Source organism: Lithobates pipiens, unplaced genomic scaffold (assembly GCF_037356315.1).
Source record: "Lithobates pipiens isolate NorthernLeopardFrog02 unplaced genomic scaffold, aLitPip1_a1.2 Scaffold_6, whole genome shotgun sequence".
Classification (NCBI taxonomy): domain Eukaryota; kingdom Metazoa; phylum Chordata; class Amphibia; order Anura; family Ranidae; genus Lithobates; species Lithobates pipiens.
In genome coordinates, this window is record NW_027507881.1 from 12,389 (window position 1) to 38,573 (window position 26,185).

The window sequence follows — 26,185 nt, forward strand, 5'->3', positions numbered from 1 at the left end:
GTCTGTACTGCGGAGAACCAGGGCACTTTGTTCGCTCTTGCCCCGCTAAGATGCGTAAGTGCCTCCTTGTTCCACCTGTTCCCTCACCTGTGTTGTCTGATAACATCTCTCATCTAGCTGTTCCTGTTCTCTTACAGCTTCCAGGAAGGACTGTCTCAACCCACGCAGTTATTGACTCCGGGGCATGCAGTGGCTTTGTAGATTCGTCCTTCGCCCGAAAGAACAGGATTCCCCTTAGACCGAGAGAGAAGGGGCTCTCGGTATACCTGGCTGACGGATCTACCTTGGGTTCAGGACCAGTAACCCAGGAGACCAGTCCTCTACCCGCTGTCATTGCCGGGACTCACCAAGAACTCCTTTGCCTAGACGTCATCCAGTCACCTCTGTTCCCCATCATTCTGGGCATGCCTTGGTTGAAGGCACACAACCCACGCATTGATTGGGCCACCGGAATAATTGAATTTCCCTCGGACTACTGCCACCAGCATTGTTGCCCGACCCCCAACGGGGACTCCTCGGTCCTTCTCTGTCTGGATTCGGATGATGAAACCCGACAAGCTGTACCTAAGGAATACCATGCTTTTCTGGACGTCTTCAGTAAGAAGGGGGCAGAGACTCTCCCTCCTCATAGGCCATATGATTGCCCTATTGAACTGCTCCCGGGGGCAGAAATCCCCTTCGGAAGGATCTTCCCCCTATCCGAATCCGAACTAAGTACCCTGAAGTCCTATTTGGACGATAACCTTGAAAAAGGATTTATCCGACCCTCTACCTCCCCAGCCGGCGCTGGGATTTTCTTCGTGGAAAAGAAGGACCACTCCCTGCGCCCATGTGTGGATTATCGGGCTTTAAACAAGATCACCATTAAAAATCGCTACCCCCTGCCATTAGTACCTGAACTTTTCCAGAGACTGGGTTCCGCTAAGTTGTTCACAAAGCTGGATCTTCGGGGTGCCTACAACCTCGTCCGTATCAGAAAGGGCGATGAATGGAAAACAGCCTTTCGTACCCGCTTCGGACACTACGAATACTTAGTGATGCCATTCGGGTTGTGTAATGCCCCAGCCACGTTCCAGCATTTTGTTAATGACATTTTTAGAGATTATCTTGATTTGTTTGTGACTATTTACTTGGATGACATCCTAATTTTTTCCTCCACTCTAGCCACCCACAGAGAGCACGTTAAGAAGGTTCTGACCCGCCTCCGCCTTCACGGCTTGTACGCCAAGCCCGAGAAATGTGTTTTCGAAAAGGAGAGTATCCAGTTCCTCGGCCTGGTTATCTCGGTTAGAGGGGTAGAGATGGATCCCCAGAAGATCTCTGCAATCCAGGACTGGCCTGCCCCCTCCGATAGGAAGGGAGTTCAGCGATTTGTGGGCTTCGCTAACTTTTATCGTAAGTTCATAAAGGGATTCTCCTCTATTATCGCCCCCATTACCGGGCTGACCAAGCAGGGCCAAAGGTTCCGTTGGACCCCTGAAGCACAAGAGGCCTTCAAAACCCTGAAGGATTTGTTCGTCTCAGCCTCAATCCTGAAACACCCCGATCCCGCTCTACTGTATACCCTTGAAGTTGACGCTTCGGAAGTAGCAGTCGGAGCTATACTTTCCCAGAGGCAGGGACCCAAGTCCTTACTCCACCCGGTCGCTTTCTTCTCTCGCAAGTTATCAGAGGCCGAAAGAAATTACGACGTCGGTGATCGCGAGCTATTAGCAATCAAGTCTGCACTCGAGGAGTGGCGCTACCTGCTGGAGGGGGCTATCCATCCAATCCTGGTCTATACGGACCACAAAAACCTGGAATATTTAAAGTCAGCTAAGAGATTGAAGCCTCGTCAGGCCAGGTGGGCACTCTTTTTCTCAAGATTTGTATTCCACATTACTTATCGTCCCGGATCCAAGAATACGAAGCCAGACGCTTTATCCCGCATGTTTAGTCAGCCGGAAAACTCGCCACCTATCGACACCATCCTCTCTGCTGTAAACTTTCTTCTGCTCCAAGGAGATGTGGTGTCTCAAGTCAAGCAAGCCTCCATAGGCGCTTCACCTCCTCCCGGTGCCTCGTTGTCCTCCAATGATGACCTTATGTGGCATGGGAACAGGATCTTCGTCCCCCAGGCAGTTCGGACCCTGGTTCTGGCCTCCTGTCATGACCACCCTCTGGCTGGCCACTTTGGGGTATTCAAGACCCTGGAATTACTCAGGCGTACCTTCTGGTGGCCACGGATGAAGGACGACTGCAAGAAGTACGTACAGGCTTGCGCCATCTGTATTCGGAGTAAGGGCGACAAGTCAAGAGCCTGGGGCCTACTAAGACCGCTACCTGTTCCTGATAGACCATGGAGGATGATCTCCATGGATTTTATCGTCGAACTTCCCCCTTCGGAGAACCATACAACGATCTTTGTCGTAGTCGATAGACTCACTAAGATGGCTCACTTCTTGCCCATGAAGGGCACCCCCTCAGCCGCAGAGACAGCTAACGCCTTTGTGAAAGAAATAGTGAGACTTCACGGCATCCCCGCCAACATCACGTCTGATAGGGGGGTGCAGTTCACCTCAAGATTTTGGAGGGCGCTCTGTAGAACTCTGAAGATCGACCTTTGCATGTCCTCAGCCTACCACCCGCAGACCAACGGCCAGACCGAGAGGACGAATCAGACATTGGAGCAGTACCTTCGCTGTTTTTCGTCCTTCTCGCAAGACGACTGGGTCTCCCTGTTACCAATGGCCGAGTTCGCCTACAATAACACAATCCATTCAGCCACCAAGCAATCCCCCTTTTATGCGAACTTCGGGTTCCATCCGTTGTTTTTGTCTGGCAGCCTTCCCGAGTGTTCGGTACCAGAGGTTCAGAAGAGACTTAACTTCTTTGAAGAAAATAACAAGCTCTTACGAGAAACCCTGCCCAGGTCACAAGAGCATAACAAGGAAGTCTTCGACAGAAGGAGAAGAGGGGAGCTGGATCTTAAGGTCGGGGATCGGGTCTGGTTGTCCACCTTAAATCTTAGACTGTCCTGTCCCTCCAAGAAGTTGGGCCCGAAATTCCTGGGTCCCTTCCCGATCAAGAGGAAATTAAATGATGTGGCATTTGAACTAGAACTTCCTGAATCCTTCCGAATTCATCCAGTATTCCACGTATCGCTTCTAAAACCTGCAGTCGCGGACCCCTTCACTGACAGGACCTCCTGTCCCCCGGAACCTGTGTTGGTCAATGGGGAGATTGAGTTTGAAATCGAGGCCATTCTGGACTGTAGGAAGAGAAAGAACCAGGTCCAATTCTTAGTCAAGTGGAAAGGGTACGGACCCGAAGAGAACTCCTGGGAGCCAGAGGCTAACATTCATGCCAAGAGACTCATCCGTGCTTTCAAGAACTCCCACCCAAACAAGTTGGCTCAGTTGGGCATCCGGGGGCTGCCCCTTGGGGGGGGGCAATGTCACGATCACTCGGACGTTTCGGCCATACACAGGAGACTTACCCGTAGAAACCTGTCGTGGAGAGCCCGTCGTTTCCCTTTGACGCGCGCTAAAGCTAACGAACGCACTCGCGTCAACACGAACGAGCGCGCACACGCTCGTGGGTCACGAACGGGAGCACGTCTACTCGCGGGGGCGCGCTGACCCGTCGTACGTCCGTTTGGCGCCCTAAGGTCTTCTTAAGTCACTGGCTCCCTTCCATCCGTGCTGTCCAGTCTACAGCGTGTCCGTGACCTTGCTTTCTGTACCAGTACCTGTTACCTTGATCCTTGATACCCGGCTTGTTCTTTGACCTTGATCCGTTGCTGCCTGCCTACGACCTCTGCTTGTCTGACCACGTCTCTGCCTCATCCTCTTGTACCTTGCTGATCGATTCCTGCTGACCCGGCCTGTACCCGACTCCGCTGTTCCTGTTTACCTGTTGGGGTTCCAGTATTTCCTGACGCCCACCTACCAGCCAGTCTCCGCACTTGTGCCTGCCTGCTACAGTCAAGTACCATCAGCCCTACCAACTTGCTGTCGGTGCCCAGCTGCCTACCCGGACCAGTCCTACCTGCCAGGCACTTGTGCCCCCTGAACTTTTGAATACCTGTCTCCATCTCCAGGGGTTCATTAGCCAGGGGATACGAGGGGCCGCTCCCTGCATTCCAGGCTCAACTACTAGGTACGTGACACTAGCCCATTAATGCCTCTATTCAACCAATCCAGAAATACTTGGGGATTGTCAATTCTCTTTCACTGATGGAGCCTCACATTCTTCCTGACCTCAGGCAAGTCATTTTATTCATCCTCGTACAGGTTTCTCTATTCCAGCGTTCCCTGCTCCTTGCCAGCCAGACTTCTGTACACATCATCAACTGATCGTCTTCTGCCAAAAACGTTATTCTACTGCTTCTACTATTCATAGCTCTCTCTCTCTCTCTCTCGTTATCTCTCTCTCTCTCTCTCTCTCGTTATCTCTCTCTCTCTCTCTCTCTCGTTATCGCTCTCTCTCTTGCTGTCTCCCTCTCGTTATCGCTCTCTCTCTCTAGTTATCGCTCTCTCTCTCTCGTTATCGCTCTCTCTCTCTCGTTATCGCGCTCTCTCTCGTTATCGTGCTCTCTCTCTCTGGTTATCACTCTCTCTCTCTCTCGTTATCGTGCTCATTATCTCTTTCTCTCCCGTTATCTCTCTCTCTCGTTATCTCTCTCTCTCTCGTTATCGCTCGCTCTCTCGTTATCGCTCTCTCTCGTTATCACTCGCTCCCTCTCGTTATCGCGCTCTCTCTCTCGCTCTCGTTATCGCACTCTCTCTCCTTATCGCTCTCTCTCTCTCTCTCATTATCGCGCTCTCTCTCTCTCGTTATCTCTCTCTCTCTCTCGTTATCGCTCTCTCTCTCGCTCTCGCCCTCTCTCTCTCGTTATCGCTCTCTCTCTCGTTATCATGCTCTCTTTCTCATGTTATCGCGCTCTCTCTCTCTCTCGTTATCGCTCTCTCTCGCTCTCTCGTTATCACGCTCTCTCTCTCGTTATCGCTCTCTCTCTCGTTATCACTCTTAGAACAACCCATACAAAAGATGACAACTGATACCATAGGCAGACAAGAAGATAAGACAATTGATACCATCGCTCTGGAAAACATATGAGACATCCTCCCTAACAAGCTGGGTTCACTTGGTAAATGATATTATGAGAATGGAGGAGCATTTAGCTTCTGACAAAGATACCTGTGACCAATTTTTCACCCAATGGACGCGTAGATTCTTTACTCTTCTTCAGATGCTCTGAAAAGTAGGCTTTAAACGTACCTACGCATTTTGCCTGACCTTACAGTTGAGTATAGGTTTCCTTAGCCATATGACATCCCCATTAGTACTAGTTCTCACCATACTGTACCTATTGAGACCTAATTATGGAATTTCAAGACCAGGATGTCTATACTTTAGTGACTCTATTCTATTAGTTTTTTTTTTTTTCCAATTCTCTACTTCAGAGGCAACACTTGATTTCTCTAACAAACTAATCCCCAAGTTTTGTAATATCTTCTGTGTTTACTGCATTACTATGTCCTTGCCACTTATACTGCAATGGCCCTGGAATAGAAACCTTGTACTATGCCTCATAAACCTTGTATTATATATTATAAACTTTGTACTATGTCTCAAAAATTTAAAATTATGTCTTAATACCTGTCAATAAAAATATACTCAACACTAAATTTAAATCATTGTATTTTTGTGAAACATTTTTTTTTTAGTTTTGTGGGATGTGGTCAAACTGTAATCTCATAAGTAACCATTTTGTTTAATGTTAAACCTCTCAATATCCTGCAGATTGGACCTTGAAGAGTACAAAAGCATCTTGGTGATGATCTTAGTTGTCAATAAAATTAACAAAGAGACCAATCTTCTGCCCAATATTACCCTGGGCTATCATATATTTAATACTTGTAGTGATCCAAAGAATACTTTGGGATATGTCATAAAGATATTGTCTGGAGAAAAACAAGCTCCTAACTATTATTGTAAGGGACATGGAGAAGTGACTGGTTTTATTGGGGAGAGTTCTTACAATTCAAATCATGCGCTGGCCCAGTTACTTAGTCTGTATCGGTATACACAGGTAAGTGATCACTGCAATATATTATGTATGTAGTATGGTGTGTTCAATAGACACAGTACAGTCTAGGTTTAAATTTTGTATCCCTACTTTTCCAGAATGAATACAGATTAGAATTAACAGAACTATGAATAATTCAGGTGCACAAAACATTGATACTTGGGGAAATTATTCAGTGACCATGTGATAGCAAAAAGTAGCATAAATTATACAAATAAAGAGTCTGACAACACCAATAAGTTTAAATGATCATAACTGGCCACAGTGTTTAAGAGTAACCCAGGTTTAATAATTAATCAACCAAACTTAAATATCTGCGTATTTAAAATTTCATATGCCTCAAATTAACAAATGCATCAAAACGAATAACGCTGTCCATCCAGACTAGACTGGATGGCAACCCCACCAGCCTAGGCCAAGAGTGAAGCGACTGGCCGAGGCCCCCAAAAAAAACACAGTGGCTTGCTCAACCATGCTCTGTAATGGGGACGGCCGAACTGTTCGCCCGGCGGTCGGTTCGCGGCGAATTTTGCGTGTTCGCAACTCGCCAAACCGGCGGACTATTGCCACTGTTCGCCCGGCGGGCATGTGTTTACAGTGTGAAAGAACTTTGACCCATGATGACACATCCATCATGGGGTGCAGGACAGCCAATGAGACATTTCAGCACATAGATAATTGGACATACCCCCTATCTTATAAATAGACCTGATCTGGCGGCCATTTTTCATTCTGTCTTATGTCAGTGTAGGGACAGGATGCTGTGTGCAGCAGGGAGAGACTGTAGTGACACAAATCACTAGCTATTAGGTCCACACAAGTCCTTTTAAGGAAAGGTATAGGTGTAGTACAGTATATAGGGTTCAGTGCACTGCTGTGCTGGTGATTGCAGCTGTCTTTTGTCAGTGTAGGGACAGGATGCTGTGTGGAGCAGGAACAGTCAGTTCACTAGCTAGCTATTACTACTAGGTCCACAAAGGTCCTTTTAAGGACTGGTATAGGTGTACAGTATATAAGGTGCTGGTGCACTGCTGCTGACTGCTGCCCTATTCTGCAGCAGTCTTTTATCAGTGTAGGGACTGTCTGCAAATCACTAGCTACTAGGTCCACAAAGGTCCTTTTAAGGACTGGTATAGGTGTACTATTTGGTGTGCAGTATATAGGGGTGTAATACACATATAAAATACTTACACATATAGAAAGCATAGTATAGGTCATTTCCACTGTGCAGCATTGTGACTGCTGAGTGGTTCTGCAGCGATACTACAAAGAGTAACAAACGCAATAAAAAAAAAAGTATTATAACTGGTGTGATAGTCCAGTGGCCCCCAAAAACAACAGATTGAAGCGGGGTGTTATATACCTTCTTCCACATACATACTGCACTTCTCTAGAGACTTTTGTCACAGGGTCATTTAAAAAATGAAAGGCAGAGGAAGAGGCAGGCCCTTCCGCAGGGATGGTAGGGGTAGGGCAGGAGCAACAGGCTTGAGCCAAAGTGGCAAATTGCAGAAGATGCGTGCGATTACGTCAAAGGACGCACCAGACTTGGTTGAGTCGCTCACTCAGCCTTACTCTTCTGCACCCTCCTCATCCTCTCGATCTGCGCCGTCTTCTTCACTCTCTGCTATGTGCACCCCAAAGACACTACCACCAACACCACCACCACCATATACCTTCCCCTTGAGTCACAGGAATTATTTTCCGATCCATATCAAGACATTTCCGATGTGCAGCCACTTTTGGCATTGGATCAGGAAGAAGAGGTAGCAACAACTGCCACTCAGCAGTCTGACGAGAGTACCCAGATCAGCCCAAGGAGGAGGTTGGTCCCCGCTGTTGCTGCCTACTCCGAGATCTCTAATTATAGCGGTGGGGAAGGTGACGATGTGGACACTCAGAGGAGTGATGAACCCCTGGACTACTGGGTGAGCAGGCTTGACCTCTGGCCAGAGCTTGCCCAATTTGCAATGGAACTGTTGGCTTGCCCCTCGTCCAGTGTCCTGTCCGAAAGGACGATCAGCACAGCAGGGAGATCGTGACCGATAAGCGAACTCGCCTAGCTCACGACAGTGTTGTCTACCTCACATTTATAAAAATCAATGAGGCATGGATCTCGGAGGAATTCAACACATGTGACCAGTAGACCATGTATATCTCTATAAACAATTTATTTAATTGCGTACACAGACCTTTTTTCTACATTTGGCTCACTTCCTTGTACAAAAAAAGCACACCGTACTATATACCCGTACCCTCCTGTTTGAAGAGGTTGATCGGTGTCATATTTTTGGGGCCCAGCAGCGAGTTGCTGGTATCAGTGCTGCTGTCAGTGCTCTCTATCTCGGTACTGGTGTCAGTATATAGTGGTGTAATACAAGTGTAAAATACTTGCACATATAGAAAGCATAGTATAGTGCGTTTCCACTGTGCAGCATTGTGACTGCTGAGCGGTTCTGCAAGGATACTACAAAGAGTGACAAACGCAATAAAAAAAAAAAAGTATTATAACTGGTGTAATAGACCAGTGGCCTCCAAAAACGACAGATTGAAGCGGGGTGTTATATACCTTCTTCCACATACATACTGCACTTCTCTAGAGACTTTTGTCACAGGGTAATTTAAAAAATGACAGGCAGAGGAAGAGGCAGGCCTTTCCGCAGGGGTGGTAGGGGTAAGGCAGGAGCAACAGGCTTGAGACAAAGTGGCAAATTGCAGAAGGTGCATGTGATTATGTGAAAGGACGCACCAGACTTGATTGAGTGGCTCACTCAGCCTTACTCTTCTGCACCCTCCTCATCCTTTCAATCTGCACCCTCTTCTTCACTCTCTGCTATGTGCACCCCCTGAGACACTACCACCAACACCACCACCAACATATACCTTCCGCTTGAGTCACAGGAATTATTTTCCGATCCATATCAAGACATTTCCGACGTGCAGCCACTCTTGGCATTGGATCAGGAAGAGGAGGTAGCAACAATTGCCAATCAGCAGTCTGACGACAGTACCCAGATCAGCCCAAGGAGAAGGTTGGTCCCCGCTGTTGCTGCCTACTCCAAGATTTCTAATTATAGCGGTGGGGAAGGTGACATCGATGATGATGTGTCTAGTGATGTCACGTGGATGTCCACAAGAGAGGAAGAGGAGGGGAGTTCAGAGGGAAATATGGACCAGCAGATAGGGAGGAGAAACAGGAAGAACTTACATTTCACAGGAGGGACAAAGCAGACTGCTAATGTATCAGGAGCGAGGCATCAACCATGTATGGTCACATCTGGTGCTCCCAGGACGCCGACACATGGCTCCGCAGTGTGGAATTTTTTTAACATGCTGACAATAGTGTTGCCATCTGCAATCTTTGCAGTCAACGCATAAGTCGCGGTAAGCCCAACACTCACATAGGAATGACTGCCTTAAGAAGGCACATGAGCTGCCATCACCAAGCCCAGTGGGAGCAACGTAACCCACAAAGCCACATTCCAGGCTCTCACCGTCCAGCCTCGTCTTATACTTCTCCTTCTCCTCTCTACTCACAATTGTCCTCCACTCCACCTTCCATCATGCCATCCTCATATTTTTCTGGAAAAAGGCAGGCTTCCGTTGGCCAAATGTTTGAGCATAAAAAAATTATGACGCCGGACAATCCTCTTTCCCAACGGTTCACAGCTGGCTTGTCAGAACTGATAGCCCGCCAACTACTGCCATATAAACTGGTGGATTTGGAGGCCTTTCGAAAATTTGTGGCCATTGGAACACCACAATGGAAGGTCCAAGGAAAGAAGTATTTCTCACAGAAGGGCATCCCAGAGCAATATGGCCATGTTCAGCGGCAAGTTAATGTATCTCTGGCACATAGTGTCGGTGCCAAGATACATCTGACCACAGACACGTGATCTAGCAAACACGGGCAGGGAAGGTATATCACTTTTGCTGCCCACTGGGTGAACCTTCTGACGGCCGTCAAGCATGTAACCCGTGGCACCCGTGTAGATTTGGTTTTACCACCACGGATTGCATGCAGACCTGGCTCTTCTTCTCCTCCTCCTACTCCATCCTCCTCCCTCTCCTCCTCGGCTGACTCCTCCTTTTCCACTGCTAGCGTCTCTTCTGCTGCTTCGTCCAAGCTCCCCAGAACCTATTCGACATGCCAGGTGAGATGTTGCCATGCCGTGCTGCGTCTGTTGTGCCTGGAAACCAAGAGCCACACTGGCCCTGCACTCCTTTCAGCTTTGCGTTCATAGGCAGATCAATGGCTAACACCGCTCAATTTGACAGTTGGTAAAGTGGTGTGTGACAATGGTGCCAATCTGCTTAGCGTATTGAAACAGGGCAAAATTATGCACGCGCCATGCATGGCACACGTCTTAAATTTGGTCGTGCAGCGATTCTTTGTCAAATACCCTGGGGTCCAGGACATCTTGCTGCAGGCAAGGAAAATCTCGGCCCATTTCAGAAGATCTTACACGGCCATGGCTCGCCTTGCTGACATTCAGCGGCGACACAATCTGCCGGTCAGACGTCTTATTTGCGATTTCCCGACGTGATGGAACTCAACCTTCTATATGCTTGATAGGCTGCTCCAGCAGAAACGTGCAGTTAACGACTACCTGTACGAACTCTGCGGCAGAACAGGTTCTGGGGAGTTTTTTTTCACCGCGCCAGTGACTGCTCATGCGCGACTCATGCAAACTTCTGTGGCCATTTGATGAGATCACCAAACTGGTCAGTCGCAGCCATGGTGCCATCAGTGACATGGTACCTTATGCCTTCTTTATGGAGCGTGCATTGCATCGTGTCATTGATCAAGCCGTGCAGGAGCAGGAAGATGTGGAAGTCACAATGCTGGATGAATTCCCAGGGGGGGCTACTCTATCTGAGACAAGTCAACAACAGGAATCTGAAGGAGGATGGTGCCGGGGCGGATGAGGAGGACCAAGAAGAGCATGCTTTAAACCTTTCTGGGATCCCTGTTGTTGTGCGTGGATGGGGAGAGGAGAACGAGGACGACATTGTGACGGAACCGATCCCACACTCCGATTGAGTGCTTCCATTAGTATACTGCTTCCTAAGTCTGAATATATATATCAGATATTCCAACCGCTCACAAGCACAAAACAAGACGAGACTTGCTTAGTGCTAACATGGACTGATTTATTAGAACCAAAATGCCACGTATTTATAATACAGTAGAAGACTAAAACCTAACCTAATTAGCATGAGCTAATTATCTAAATCAACTCAGACTAGACTGAGGGATAAGACTTTTCGGCTCCTAGCTCACTAACAATTCAATTGCAGGTTAATTAGCACAAACAACAAAACAACAATAGGTGTTTTACCCTTTAGAATCTGTGTCAAGCCAGACTAGACTCATTTGCATTACAGACAGGTGTCTGGAGTTGATGACATTAGCATCTAACAGTTTGTGTCCCAACAGTGTGATTAAGTATTGCTAATATGGCAAATACATATCCAGAGTCTGTGTGTTTTGGGAGGGACATGGATCTGAATCCAAGTAACACCACCTCAGGGGTCCCCAGGCATACAGCTCAAAAATAGCACCGTTCCCCCAAATGTGAGGGCCCATAATCACAAGGCAAGAGGCTCGCATTCAGTCCCCTCCAAGAGCCTCGGTTCCAGCTAGGTCTGTCACAGACATTATCCTGGATGATGAGCAGGAGCCACTGCTTCCAGTTTAGTGCAAATGGAGGCCTTCATGTTCCAGTGTATTAACAGGGACCCCCATATAAAAAGCATAAGGGTCAAGGACCAGTACTGGGTGGCAACGTACTTAGACCCCCGGTACAAACACAAAATGGCAGAAATGTTACCACCGTCACAGAGGGCTGTCTGAATGGAGCACTTCCAGGGCTTGCTTCGAGAAATGCTGCATTCTGCTTTTGCGTGCGCTGGCAGAGGAGGAATTCCCACTCCCAGAGAAAGAGTTGCGGGTACCAATCCAACAGCGCCTGCAAGAAGAGGCCAGTTTGAAGATGTGTTGGTGACTTCTGATACAAGGTCATTCTTTCAGCCGACCCATCGACAGGTCTCATCCGGATCCAGCATCAGGGAACACCTAGACCAACAGGTGTCCGACTACATCGGGTTAACGGCCGATGTGGACGCTCTGAGGAGTGATGAACTCCTGGACTACTGGGTGGGCAGGCTTGACCTCTGGCCAGAGCTTGCCCAATTTACAATCAAACTGTTGGCTTGCCCCTCGTCCAGTGTCCTGTCCGAAAGGACGTTCAGTGCAGCAGGGGGGATCGTGACCGATAAGCACACTCGCCTAGCTCACGACAGTGACTACCTCACATTTATAAAAATGAATGAGGCATGGATCTCGGAGAAATTCAACACATGTGACCAGTAGACCATGTATATCTCTATAAATGATTTATTTAATCGAGCACACAGACCTTTTTTCCACATTTGGCTCACATCCTTGTACAAAAAAGCACACCGTACTATATGCCCATACCCTCCTGTATTAAGAGGTTGAGCGGTATCATATTTTTGGGGCCCAGCAGCGAGTTGCTGGTATCAGTGCTGCTGTCAGTGCTCGCTCTCTATCTCGGTGCTGGTGTGGTGTCAGTGCTCTCGATCTCGGTGCTGGTGTGGTCTCAGTGCTCTCTATCTCGGTGCTGGTGTCAGTGCTCTCTATCTCGGTGCTGGTGTCAGCGCTCTCTATCTCGGTGCTGGTTAGTTTTGGGCTTACCGTTACCTCCTGTTTTCCTTGCTGTACATCTAGGGGTTCCCGTGGTAGATGGCCCAGTAACTTAGAGACTGACAGCAAATCCACTTGAATGGATTTTATTTGCAAAAACGTAGACAATGAAACAGTCTCTTGAATTGGGATCAGAGGGTTTGAAAGGAAGTTCAGGTACTCTTAGTGTCAAAGTCAAATTGTCGAACTTGCTTACTTTGACTGCATCCAGAGAATAGCCATTCGCAACTGGATGATCACTCAGGTTGGACAGTCCCTCTCTCACAAGGCCTAGCAGCCAACAAGGTGCTCACTCAGGAACAAGTCTCTGCCACAGATGTTGTAGAATGTACAAGATAATGTCTCTGCCACAGACGTTGTTGTAGAACACATAGAGAAACTAAGCTTGAAACACTTGTAGGATACCTGAATCTTTCAGCCAGCTTGGCGATATCCACAAGACCGGATTCTCTCAGTTACCTCAGCCTTCCAGGCTCTCACTAAGAAACCAACCCGTACGTGGCCTTCTTTTGAAGAGTCCTCCCCTGGAATGCTTGAAGTTGCTGGGTCTCTCCCGAACTGGAGACCGCACCCAACCACCTCAGAATCCTTCTCTTAGTTTATTTGCCTTGGGCTAGCCAGCCCCGAGACATTAAAGTCGGGTGGATCCCTACCCCAGGCCATAACCTTCCTGGGGGCTGGTCAGGAGGACCAGGACCATGAAGTCAGTACATCATTCTGGACTGGAACCCCGAACCACCTGACGTCCGCATCTTAAATACTCTCTCTCAGAAAGCACAGTGAGAGCGTCACTCCCACTGGGAGGGCTCCGAGAGAGAGTAACTTAAGCACCTAACCAGACCATAGTTCCATGCCTGCCAGAAGAGACAGTGCCCCCTGTGGTCAGGCTGAACATCTCACAGTCCAGTCAAATTGATGCTGAAGTCTAATTTAGACAATTGTACCCAAACCAAACTGCAGTTCAGGCAAAACTTGAACTATGTAAAAATGCATAGCGCATGCTTTTCTGGAGCTGCCGCTACACATGTTCAGTAAATAAGATTGTAAAAAGAAAGAAACAAATAACAAAGGCTGTATATGAATTGATAACAGTAACCTTCAGGTTATACATCGAACAAAAGATACACCACTTTGACGAAGCTTGGAGATTTTCTTCCCATGTTTTGGATGCAACAGAATTCTTCCAATTAGCAGTAACTAGTCTCAAATCAAGCCCCAGAGGTAAGCTAGGGATAGGGATCCAATCAGGTCTGCTTCTGGTGCCAGCTCCCGGAATCTGGAAAACTGCAAACGAGACAATGAGAAATATATGTTTTCCTTTCAACCATATATTGAACCTCATGCAATGTAAAACTAAGAAACGGAGCAATTTAAGAACAAACTCTGATTTTGAAGTTAAACAATTTATGGCAAACTATACGCCTTTATTGTCAGTATGGATAATTACTCTGCAAGTCATAAAAATCTTACTCCAGAACACAATTGATACCACCACTGGGAATAATTACAAAAGAGCCAAGTTGCATGTGACGGCAGTAGTTTTCCAAGATGGATGCCATTCAGATGCACCCCAATGGCCAGCTAAATATGCACCAAAACCTATTGCACCTGAGGCATCTGTGAATAGCGCAAGATCATAATCATTAACAAAGTCTTTTTGCCACACTGTAGAACTGTATCCTATTAAAAATCCATTCCACGGCTTACAGATCCTTCCACAGCCTCAGTAGCCTCAAAGAGGAATAACAGGAATATGACTCCTGGCCAACTGTTTGTTAGCTACCGGGCAAATACCTATGACCATTTGAAAATTTTAGGTGGGCATATGTACCATAGGACTGCATTATGTTTTAAATCAAGCTGCCATAAATACCATGTATGACCTATGTATGTATGTATATGGTTTTTTTTTTTTGACCCTGGTTTTGTATGTATATTGTTTTTGTAATTGTCTTTTTTTTTTTCAGTTTTTTCTTGTTGTTGTGTTTCTGAAGAATCAATAAAAACGTATATCTAAAAATAAAAAAAAAATAAAAAATCCTTCCCACACCTTCAGGTCCTCCTTGATAGTTGCGGAGATAGAGATATGAGCGTAAAGCCGTGTACACACGAGCGGAATGCCCTACAGAAAAAGTCAGACGGGAGCTTCTCACTGTATATTCCGATTGTGTGTATGCCCCATTTAACTTTTTACGTTGAAAATTCTGACGGACCTAGAAATAGAACATGTTCTAAATATTTCCTGACGGACCTAGAAATAGAACATGTTCTAAATATTTCCTACGGAACCAATTCCTATCCGGAAAACCGCTCGTCTGTATGCTGTTACGACGGACCAAAAACGACGCATGCTCTGAAGCAATTACGAGATGGAAGTGTGGTAAAACTAGCGTTTGTAATGGAGCTAGCACATTCTTCACGCTGCTAATGCTGTGATCTTTTAATGCAGCGCATTCTCTTCTTCTTTATAATGCTAGAAGAATGAATTTGTTTTGCTGCTCATATTCACACAGAGTTTTCACAAATGTATTTCTTGATTAATTCTGCTGATCTCATGAATAATCCTTTAATTTTTAAATTGTATTTTTTTTATTGAAAGTATAAAGATAACAATATTACAGTATCATACACTTAAGTGTGCATAGAAACAATAATAATAGCATATATAACAAATCAAAAACGGGGGGGAGGGGAGGAATTTGAGGAAAGGGGAAGAAAAGGGGAAGAAAAAGGGAAGGGTGGGAGGGATAAGGGAGGGATACTCCAGCATAACTAGTATGCCATCAAAATAACAGTCATTTACGGTACAGATCACAGATCACAATAACCATATGTTTATATACCAGGAGGCAGGGGGTATGGAAATTTCTCTCCTGTAGGAGGTCATGGAACTGATAGGTCAGTTAATTTAAGCATTGAACTCTTCTTAAGGGGGTAGGAACCAGTATTAAGCATCAGTATTAAGTTTAGAGCAACTCCACAGGTCCCAAATCTTAGCCCTTGTACACACGGTCGGATATTCCGTCGGAATGTTTCCTATCGGACCGTGTTGTCGGATATTCCGACTGTGCGTGGTCTGCATCGGACTGTTTCCGTCGGAATATCCGACGGACCAACTTTTCCAACTTGCCGGTAAAATTTTCCGACAAAATGCTCCTATCGGACATACTCTGATCATGTGTAGCCTACTCCGACGGACAAAGTGCCACACATGCTCAGATCAAATTCCTAGACCAAAGCTATTGGCTACTAGCCTGAACATAGTCCCTTCATAACGAAATAACGTCATCACGTTACGTACAATCGGATTTTCCGACAACTTAGTCCGACCGTGTGTATGCAACATCACTTCCGGACCTCTTCCGGAATTAATCCGTCGGAATTACTCTGACGGATTTGTGTGTACAAGGGCTTAGAGAACTGAGGCATAGTGTCATGGACTATTGCCGTAGGCCGCTCCATACGGCCAATGTATTCTAGGTTTTGCAAAACTTGGGAGAGAGCGGGTGGAGTTCGTGAGAGCCACCATATAGGGATGGCTCTTTTAGCTGCTATTATAAAGCTATAAAGGTGGCGAGTTTCTGAGCATGTTTAGAGAGCGCAGGAATCAGTAGCCCTAATAAAACATACAGAAGATCTAATGGAAGGGAAATCTCAAACAAGTCCTGGATAAAGGACTGTATTGTAAGCCAGAATGGGCGAATCAATGGGCAGTCCCAGAAAATGTGGAAATGGGACCCTGTGTCTCCCTGGCATCTCCAACACACCTTAGGGGTCTTGGGGTCATAATTTTGGGCATTTTATACCAAAAGGCCGTTTCTTTCTGTTCCACGCAGCGTGACGACTTAGAGACAGCTGTCCATATTTTCTTCCACTGCGGGAGTAGTATGGGGTGTTTTAGCACTTGAGTCCACTTCTGCATGTAGTAATGGGAAGAGTCAGTAATGGGCACTGAGTCGTGGAGTATTCTATATATGTCAGAGATTAAATGGGCCTGGTATGGGCCTTGAGCACATAAAAGTTCAAATGGGGTTGGCTTGTCAAGACTTAGGGTGGGGGATTTAGAGGCAAAATAATGTCTGATTTGCAAATAGGAGTGGAAGAGCTTTTTGGGAATCTGGTGCTGTTTCTGTAACTCTGAGAACGATAGAATTTTGCTGGTAAGGTGGTTTACTATGTTGTGGAGTTGAAATATACCAGCCTGGGACCAAGGAAGCATTCTATCGTATGCCAGGCTGTCCGGGATATCTGGGTTAAACAGTATGTTTATCAAAGGAGGGCATTGGGAGGCAAGAGAGAATAACCTCAAGCACTTCCTCCAGATATCCAAGGAGAACAGCATCGGGGCTAGACATATGCTGTGAAGTGGACCCATGGAGGTTTTAAGGTCTGACCAAAGCATGGCACAAATGTGTTCAGGTCTAGTGATGCTCATCTCAATTTCTGCCCATACAGTAGGGGCTTTCCTGGGCGACCAGGTGATAATTGGTTTGAGGTGTGTAGCGTAATAATATTTAATCAGATCTGGAGCTCCCAGACCTCCACGCCATCTCGGAGCCAACATCACCGGACCTGCAACCCTATGGGCTCGATAGTGCCATATAAAATTAAGAAAAGTCCTCTGAACAGCCTTTGGTTGGGACATAGGGATGGGGATCGGGAGAGTGTCAAAAAGGAAAAGGAGTCTAGGTATTACCGACATCTTCAGGACATTGATACGGCCCAGAAGCGAGAGGAGAAGCTAATCCTATTGCTTCAAAAGTCTATCGATGTCGCGAAAGAGTGGGGGATAATTAGCCATCTTTTAATTTTTAAAAGCCAAATTTCCATAATAATGTTTAGAATTTTTTTATAGTCTTTTATTTTATTTATTTTATTTCATCAAGATCTCCTCCTTTTTTTGGGGGGATTATTGAGAAAAAAAATTCTAGTGATCTCCCATATATTTTTATTTTTTGTGTGTCAAGTTACCACAATAACATTATTATCTTGTATTTTTTATTAACCTCAAGGAGGTTGGTGTCCCTTGTTAATTTGACATTGTCTTTTAGAAATGTACCTGCCTACTCACAAACTGTCCTTTTTTGTAAAAAAACACATATAGGCAAGTATTTTCAGAAAATAAAATCTCCATTTTTATTCTGGCTGATAACAAAATAAGAAGGAAGGCAACGCTGGAGAAACTTTTGGAATTTGCAAACCCTTTTGGCCCCCAGGGCACACATCAAGTCTGTGGAAAATTAAAATTGGTAGCTTGAGGAGTCCATATAATTTGGAGCACAAAGAAGAAAGAAAAATACCGGCGCACAAATGTATTTTGCGTATAGGTGTGCTGCAGTCAAAAAAAAAAACCCTTAGTTTGGGTTAAGATTATACAATAAAATATGGACTGCGCTAACTACCAAGTTTATTTCAATAATTATGGTGGGTATACTTCCTTGCCACTGTGTTCCAACACAATATATATATATATATATATATATATATATATATATATATATATATATATATATATATACACAAAAATATAAAATATAAAATATAATAATAATACCACCAGTGCTAGATCATAACTTACCAAAAAATATTTGCCAAAAAAAAGAAAAAATATATGAAAAATCAATTGATTACTTCTAGTGTCCTTATACTCTAAGTGAAAATTCACAAGCTAACAAACCCAATATTGGTGACAATTCATGAATAAAAAAGTGAATATAAAAAAAAAAAAATATATATATATATATATATATATATATATATATATATAATAACAAAATTGTGTGAAATTATAAAATTAAAAAATTAAATAGAGTTCCTTCATTACAGTCCAAAATAAATGAAGATTTTTTTTTCCTGTGAGCAATCAACAACTCCTGTTTGCTCCTATGTGATTCCTGCATCAACAGCAAAATCCACCCTTTGTGACACCACCACCTTGCTAAATGGCCACTCACCAGATACGGGTAAATGCTTGCCTTTGGTTCATTGAACGGATAACCACTCCTTACAATCGATCACTCTCCACGTAATAAACCACTGGATATTCAAGCTCAAAGAAAACATGTAGAACCATCATGATATAGTATTTCTCAACTAATTTATTAAAAAATAAAATAAAAACAGATTGCACTCACATATTGTGGTGTCAATGAGCCGACACAAAGCTTATCCAGCCATGTATGCAGGGTTCACTTAGACCAACATGTGTTTCCTTATGGATTTTCTCTGTATTACATGTGCTCCAAGCCTCAGTCCCTCACTACCGGCATCCACGCTGTGCAAAGTCCCAGCAGCCTCTACGCATTTTGCGATTTCACTTGCGTCATCAGGAAGCTGCTGAGTCCCTGCCCCCCATTATATTTATACCCCTGCCATACCTAGTATGTGTACAGTGCGTCCTTTCTTCAATTTCGTGCCACCGGAAGTAACGGAACCTCCATCTTGCTTCCGTAAGTCGCAGATCCACAATTTTTACTCCTGGCATAGTGTGAGCGAGGATGGGCGAGCTCATATATGTGGCTGTTCTCATAAGCTCCCCCCTCAACCCCTTCTGAAGGGCCTCACCAATACGGTAATTTCCTCACAGAGGAGGCGTTGGCCCTCCTCCAATTTCAGCAATCTTGTGGCTAGATAGCAGCCATAGGCCTCTTCAGCATGGGGGGGGGGGGGGGGCTTCTGAGGACATCACTTGCTTTCCTAATGAGGCCCAGTGCTGCCTCCTCCATCATTGCCCCCTTCCTGGCTGAGCTCATCCTGTGTATAAAAAAGGGACATAGTTTTAGTTTTTCTTCATCAATCGCACACAATTTTCAGCTTATGACTTGCAAATTGAATGTTAATAAATAGAAAAGACTATCATTCTGACCCCAGCATTTTTCATTCTTGTCACAAACATTTTTGGCCACTACTGTCTATTGATATGTAAATCTCTTTGTCTTAAATCATTAATTTTTTATCAATTATAACATCTAGTTAACATCATTAATATTAGGACAATAAATATGTCTAAAAATAATCTACCTTGGCTCCAGCTGGGCACATCCACTTCTTCTTCTAGGATGAAAGGCCCAGGTTGTTCCTCATCAGCCTCTGCTGGGGTTGAGGGAAGGCTACAGGGAAGGGTGGAATGTGATTCCTTGGCTTCAGTCTAGTCATCCAGAAACCACAGTTTGTTGAAGTACCCCAGCCTGAGGACATACACTTGCGCTGCTGATGCTCCTGATCGGAGTGATGTCTAGATCTTATTATGCTCCGTCTTATACATGTTCCTCAAGATCCCAATTTTATTTTCCAAAATGTCATGCTTGCATCAGGGACCCGAGTCTTCACAAGTTCCAGAAGTTTCTCCAGCGTTGACCTCCTAGCTTGTTTATTATAATATATAATATAATATAACACTTCACTTCTGGCCTCTCTGGACTCACTGGCCCCCCTCTCTACACACAGAATCAAGCCCCGACCCCTTCAACCTTGGCAAACAGATGCCACTAGAAGTCTGAAAAAACTTAGTCGTGCTCATGAGCGCCTGTGGCGCAAGACCAAGTCTCAGAGAGATTTCAACCAATATAAATCTGCCCTCCAAAATTACAATTCTAGCCTCCTCTCTGCCAAGCAGAACTATTTTATCACTCTCATCAGCAACCTATCATCCCGTCCCCGTCAACTCTTCTCTACTTTCAACTCTCTACTTCGTCCTCCACCGCCTCCACCCGCCAACTCACTCACTGCCCAGGAGATTGCTAACCACTTCAAACAGAAGATTGATACAATTCGGGTGGAGATTTCTACTGTTCTGATACCCTCCACGCTTTACACATCATGCCCACAGGCACAATCATTACTTCCCTCTTTCAACCCCACCACTATAGACGAAGTTGCTAAACTACTTGGTAATGTCCACCTTACCACCTGCCCTCTGGATCCTGTTCCCTCACAAATGCTGCGTTCACCCTCTGACTCTATGCTACACTCTCTAACTCACATCTTCAATCTCTCCCTCTCTTCTGGCATCTTCCCCTACTCTCTAAAACATGCACTTGTCAAACCCATACTTAAAAAACCCTCACTGGACCCATCCAATCCAAACAACCTACGCCCCATCTCCTTGCTCCCCTTTTTATCCAAACTACTCGAACGTCTGGTTTACAACCGACTGAGTGACCACCTTGCTGATAATAGCCTTCTTGATCCCCTTCAGTCTGGATTTCGTCCTCAACACTCCACAGAAACTGCTCTCCTAAAACTAACAAACGATCTACTAACGGCCAAAACCAAACGACATTATTCTGTACTCCTCCTCCTGGACCTCTCTGCTGCCTTTGATACGGTTGACCACCCCCTCCTTCTCAAAAAACTCCACACCTTTGGTCTCCGTGACCGTACTCTACGATGGTTCTCTTCCTACTTATCCAACCGCACCTTTAGCGTTTCTTACAACTCTACTTCCTCCTCCCCTCTTCCTTTCTCTGTTGGGGTCCCCCAAGGTTCTGTACTTGGACCACTCCTATTTTCAATCTATACCTCCTCCCTGGGTCAACTGATAGCCTCCCACGGCTTCCAATACCACCTATGCTGACGACACCCAAATCTATTTCTCTACCCCTCAGCTCACTCCCTCTGTCTCCTCACGTATCACTAATTTACTATCAGATATATCAGTCTGGATGTCACACCACTTCCTCAAAATCAATCTATCCAAAACCGAACTTATAATTTTTCCTCCCCCATATGCCCCTTCCCCTAATCTCACTGTCAAAATTGATGCCACAACCATAAGCCCATCCCCTCATGCCAAGGTTCTAGGTGTAGTCCTGGACTCTGAACTCTCCTTCAAGCAACACATCCAATCACTGTCCAAATCCTGCCGCCTCAACCTCCGCAACATCGCCAAAATACGCCCCTTTCTAACCAATGAGACAACAAAGCTCTTAATTCACTCGCTTGTCATCTCTCGCCTTGACTACTGCAACTCCCTTCTCATTGGCTTACCTCTACATAGTCTATCACCTCTTCAATCCATTATGAATGCCGCTGCCAGACTCATCCACCTTACCAATCGCTCGGTGTCTGCTACTCCTCTCTGTCAATCCCTCCACTGGCTTCCGCTCAACCAAAGAATTAAATTCAAAATACTAACAATTACATACAAAGCCATCCACAACTCTGCCCCCAGCTACATCACTAGCTTAGTCTCTAAATACCAACCTTCTCGTCCTCTTCGTTCCTCTCAAGACCTCCTGCTCTCTAGCTCCCTCATCACCTCCTCCCATACTCGCCTCCAGGACTTTTCCAAAGCCTCCCCAATCCTATGGAAGGCCTTACCCCAATCTGTCCGCTTATCTCCTACTTTATTAGCTTTTAGACGATCCCTGAAAACACTTCTCTTCAGAGAAGCCTACCCCACCCACACCTAATTGTATTTTCATTTTCTCCATCAGCTCATCCCCCACAGTTATTACCTTTTTGTTTCAACTTGACCCTCCCTTCTAGATTGTAAGCTCTAACGAGCAGGGCCCTCTGATCCCTCCTGTATTGATTTGTATTGTAAGTGTACTGTTTGCCCTCATATTGTAAAGCGCTGCGCAAACTGTTGGCGCTATATAAATCCTGAATAATAATAATAATAATAATTATAATATAAGCTGTGTTTCACCTCCCACAACATGATGACGTTATTTCATTACGACGGGACTACATTCAGGCTAGTAGCCAATAGATTTGGTCTAGGAATTTGATCTGAGCATGCGTGGCACTTTGTCCGATCGTAATTCTCTACACACAATCGGACAAAGCCCAATCGGATTATGTTGTCGGAAAGTTTTATAGCCCAGCTCTAAAACTTTGTCCGTCGGATATTCCGATGGAAACAGTCCGATGGAGCCCACGCACAATCGGATTATCCGACAACACGTCCGATCGGACATTTTCCGCTGGAATGTCCGGCCGTGTGTACAAGGGCTAAGACAATACACAAGACCAAAACTTCAGCCTAAACTCTCATAATCTTATCCTAATATAGGCCTCAATCTTGAATCAGTATAGTCCAATGATGTCCCAAATTAAAATGTTACCTTCATTAGAACGTTCGCCCTCCTTCCTCCTCACACAGAGCGTACGTACAACACACTCGCGTTAACTCTATATATACTGTGCATGCATGAAACTCCACCCGCATCCCCCTGCCCCTGATGTTCTTTCTAGAATATTCCCCATCCCTTCTCTTTGGTGCGCAGTAGGAGTGGCATGGCGGAGACATAGCAGGTGTGTGGTGTCAGAACGAGGAGGAGGAAAGCCCGGAGGCGGAAATGTCCCGATACCCGGAGGCAAAGATTTAAGGCTTCAAATAATGGCCTTTCTTGAGATGGTAGACATCTTGAGGAGGAATGACTATGATGACAAGAATGGACCATACACCAACCTGAATGTTAGAAATTTTGGGGTACGACGATCAAAGGAGCAAATAAGGAAATGCTGATCAGACCTGAAACTGAGGGAGCAGGGTCAGCATAGAAGGATCAAGAAAGTGGTTCTAAAAAGTAAGTAGTTGTCATGTGTTCTGATCATTATTATTACTTGCATGCTGCACCATGTTATTTTTCGTTACTGTTGTACAGTTTAAAATGTCGACTTTCATGTTCATGGGCACATTAATCGGTCGTAGGGCGGCACAGTGGTGTAGTGGTTAGCACTCTTACCTAGCAGTAAAAAGGGTCACTGGTTTGAATCCCAACCACGATATTACCTGCCTGGAGTTTGCATGTTCTCCCTGTGCCTGCGTGGGTTTCCTCCGGGTACTCCGGTTTCCTCCCACACTCCAAAGACATGCAGATAGGTTAATTGTGTAGGTTAATTTGGAATGCCCGCTCCATCTGTAACAAGCTAACATCTGTACATGACCTCTTCATCTCTCATGGCTTCAACATACTCGCCATAACTGAAACCTGGCTTCAAAATTTGGACTCAGCTTCTCCTGCTGCCCTCTCCCATGGTGGTCTCCATTGGACTCACTCCCCCAGACCCAATGGACAGAAAGGAGGTGGAGTTGGATTGCTCCTATCCCCACAATACACCTTCCAAGTCCTTCCCATCCCGCCCTCTCTTTCCCTCTCTTCTTTCGAGATGCACTGTATTCGCCTGTTTTCTCCTATTTCTCTGAGAATTGCAGCAATTTATCGGCCTCCTGGACCGGTGTCACGCTTTCTTGATGACTTTGCTGCCTGGCTACCCTTCTTTCTCTCCTCTGAAATACCCACCATCATTCTTGGTGACTTTAACATTCCTATCAACGTTAACAACCCAACTACAGCTAAACTTCTTGACTTAACCTCATCTTTTGACCTAACCCAATGGACACATACTTCCACTCACTCTAATGGTAATACACTTGACCTTGTATTCTCTCATCTCTGCAACCCCAGCAATCTCACAAACACCCCATTTCTTCTCTCTGATCACAACCTCATTAGTTTCACTGTATCTTTGTCTCCAACCACCCATCCTTCCAAACAGCAAACTATCACTTGTAGAAACCTTCGCCACCTTAAGCCTTCTCTTCTCTATTCTGCTACTGACCACCTATATGATATAATCTCTCCCCTGTCCTGTCCTGACCTTGCCATCTCTGTCTACAACAGTTCACTCTCTTCATCACTAGATGCACTTGCTCCTCTAACCACACGCAGAATCAGGCCCCGACCACTACAACCCTGGCAAACTGACAACACTAGAAATCTCAAGAGACGTTACCGTGCTCTTGAACGGCTGTGGCGTAAAACCAAATGCCTCCAAGACTTCGCCATATATAAATCTGCCCTTCTAAAATACAATTCCTGCCTCCATGCTGCCAAACAAGCCTACTTTGTATCTCTTATTAATACTTTGTCATCCAATCCTCGTCGGCTCTTCTCAACTTTTAACTCTCTGCTTCGTCCCCCACCCCCTCTACCCACCAGCTCACTCACTGCCCAAGAGATTGCCAATCACTTCAAAGACAAGATTGATGCAATTCGCGAGGACACCTCCGCTGTGCGTACATCTTCCCCACCCAACATACCTGGCCTAATAGCACATTCAACACTCTCCTCTTTTGAATTGGCTACTACTGAAGAGGTTGCAAAACTTTTCTCAGATGCTCACCTAACCAATTGTCCCTTGGACCCTGTTCCCTCACAACTATTAAGGTCACCCTCTAATTCTATCCTATGCTCCCTCACTCACATCTACAATCTCTCCCTCTCAAGTGGCACCTTCCCCTCCCCTCTAAAACATGCACAGATCACCCCCATACTTAAAAAACCCTCTCTGGACCCCACCAACCTGAACAACTTAAGACCGATCTCATTGCTCCCATTCACCTCTAAGCTTCTAGAACGCTTAGTCTACAACCGTCTTAGCTCCTACCTCAGTGAAAATAACCTTCTTGACCCATTACAGTCTGGCTTTCGCTCTCAGCACTCCACTGAAACTGCCTTACTAAAACTCACTAACGATCTACTAACTGCTAAAACCAACAGCCAGTACTCCATACTCCTACTACTTGACCTCTCTGCTGCCTTTGATACTGTTGACCACCCACTCCTCCTCAATGAACTACATTCCCTTGGCCTACGAGATTCTGCGCTTTCCTGGTTCTCTGCCTATCTATCACAGCGCTCCTTCAGTGTCACCTACAACTCTGTATCCTCCTCTCCATTGCCCCTTTCTGTGGGGGTCCCCCAAGGCTCTGTTCTTGGACCCCTTCTCTTCTCTATCTATACCTCCTCCCTTGGTCACCTGATAACCGCCCACGGCTTCCAATACCACTTATACGCCGATGACACCCAAATCTATCTGTCTACTCCTCACCTCACTCCTTCAGTCTCCTCTCGCATTACTAACCTGCTAACTGACATATCAGCATGGATGTCACACCATTTCCTTAAAGTAAACCTCTCTAAAACTGAGCTATTAATAATCCCCCCTGCACATGCCCCCCTCCATGACTTTTCCATCAAAATCAACAATGCAACCATCAGGCCCTCCCCTCACACCAGGGTACTAGGTGTAATCCTAGACTCTGACTTGTCATTTCAGCCCCAAGTCCAATCGTTGTCAAAATTTTGTAGATTTCACCTCCGTAACATCTCTAAAATTCGTCCCTTTTTAACAATTAAAACTACCAAGATCCTCATTCACTCCCTTGTTATATCTCGCCTTGACTATTGCAACTCCCTTCTCATTGGCCTGCCTCTCCATAGGCTATCTCCTCTTCAGTCTATCATGAATGCTGCTGCCAGACTTATCCACCTTACCAACCGCTCAGTGTCTGCCACCCCTCTCCTCCAATCCCTACACTGGCTCCCAAACACCCAGCGAATTAAATTCAAAATACCACCACATACAAA

At 45.6% G+C, this 26,185-nt stretch overlaps 1 protein-coding gene across 1 annotated transcript in view; it reads left to right on the forward strand.

Moving 5' to 3' along the window:
- Positions 1 to 5,787: 5,787 nt before the first annotated feature.
- Positions 5,788 to 26,185, forward strand: part of LOC143958237 (vomeronasal type-2 receptor 116-like) — a gene marked incomplete at its 5' end in the record, with an annotated part of 86,218 nt that continues 65,820 nt past the window's right edge. The window contains one exon of the mRNA XM_077467754.1: positions 5,788 to 5,978. Within this exon, the coding sequence (XP_077323880.1) occupies positions 5,788 to 5,978 (191 nt within the window). The remainder of the gene's footprint in view (positions 5,979 to 26,185) is intronic.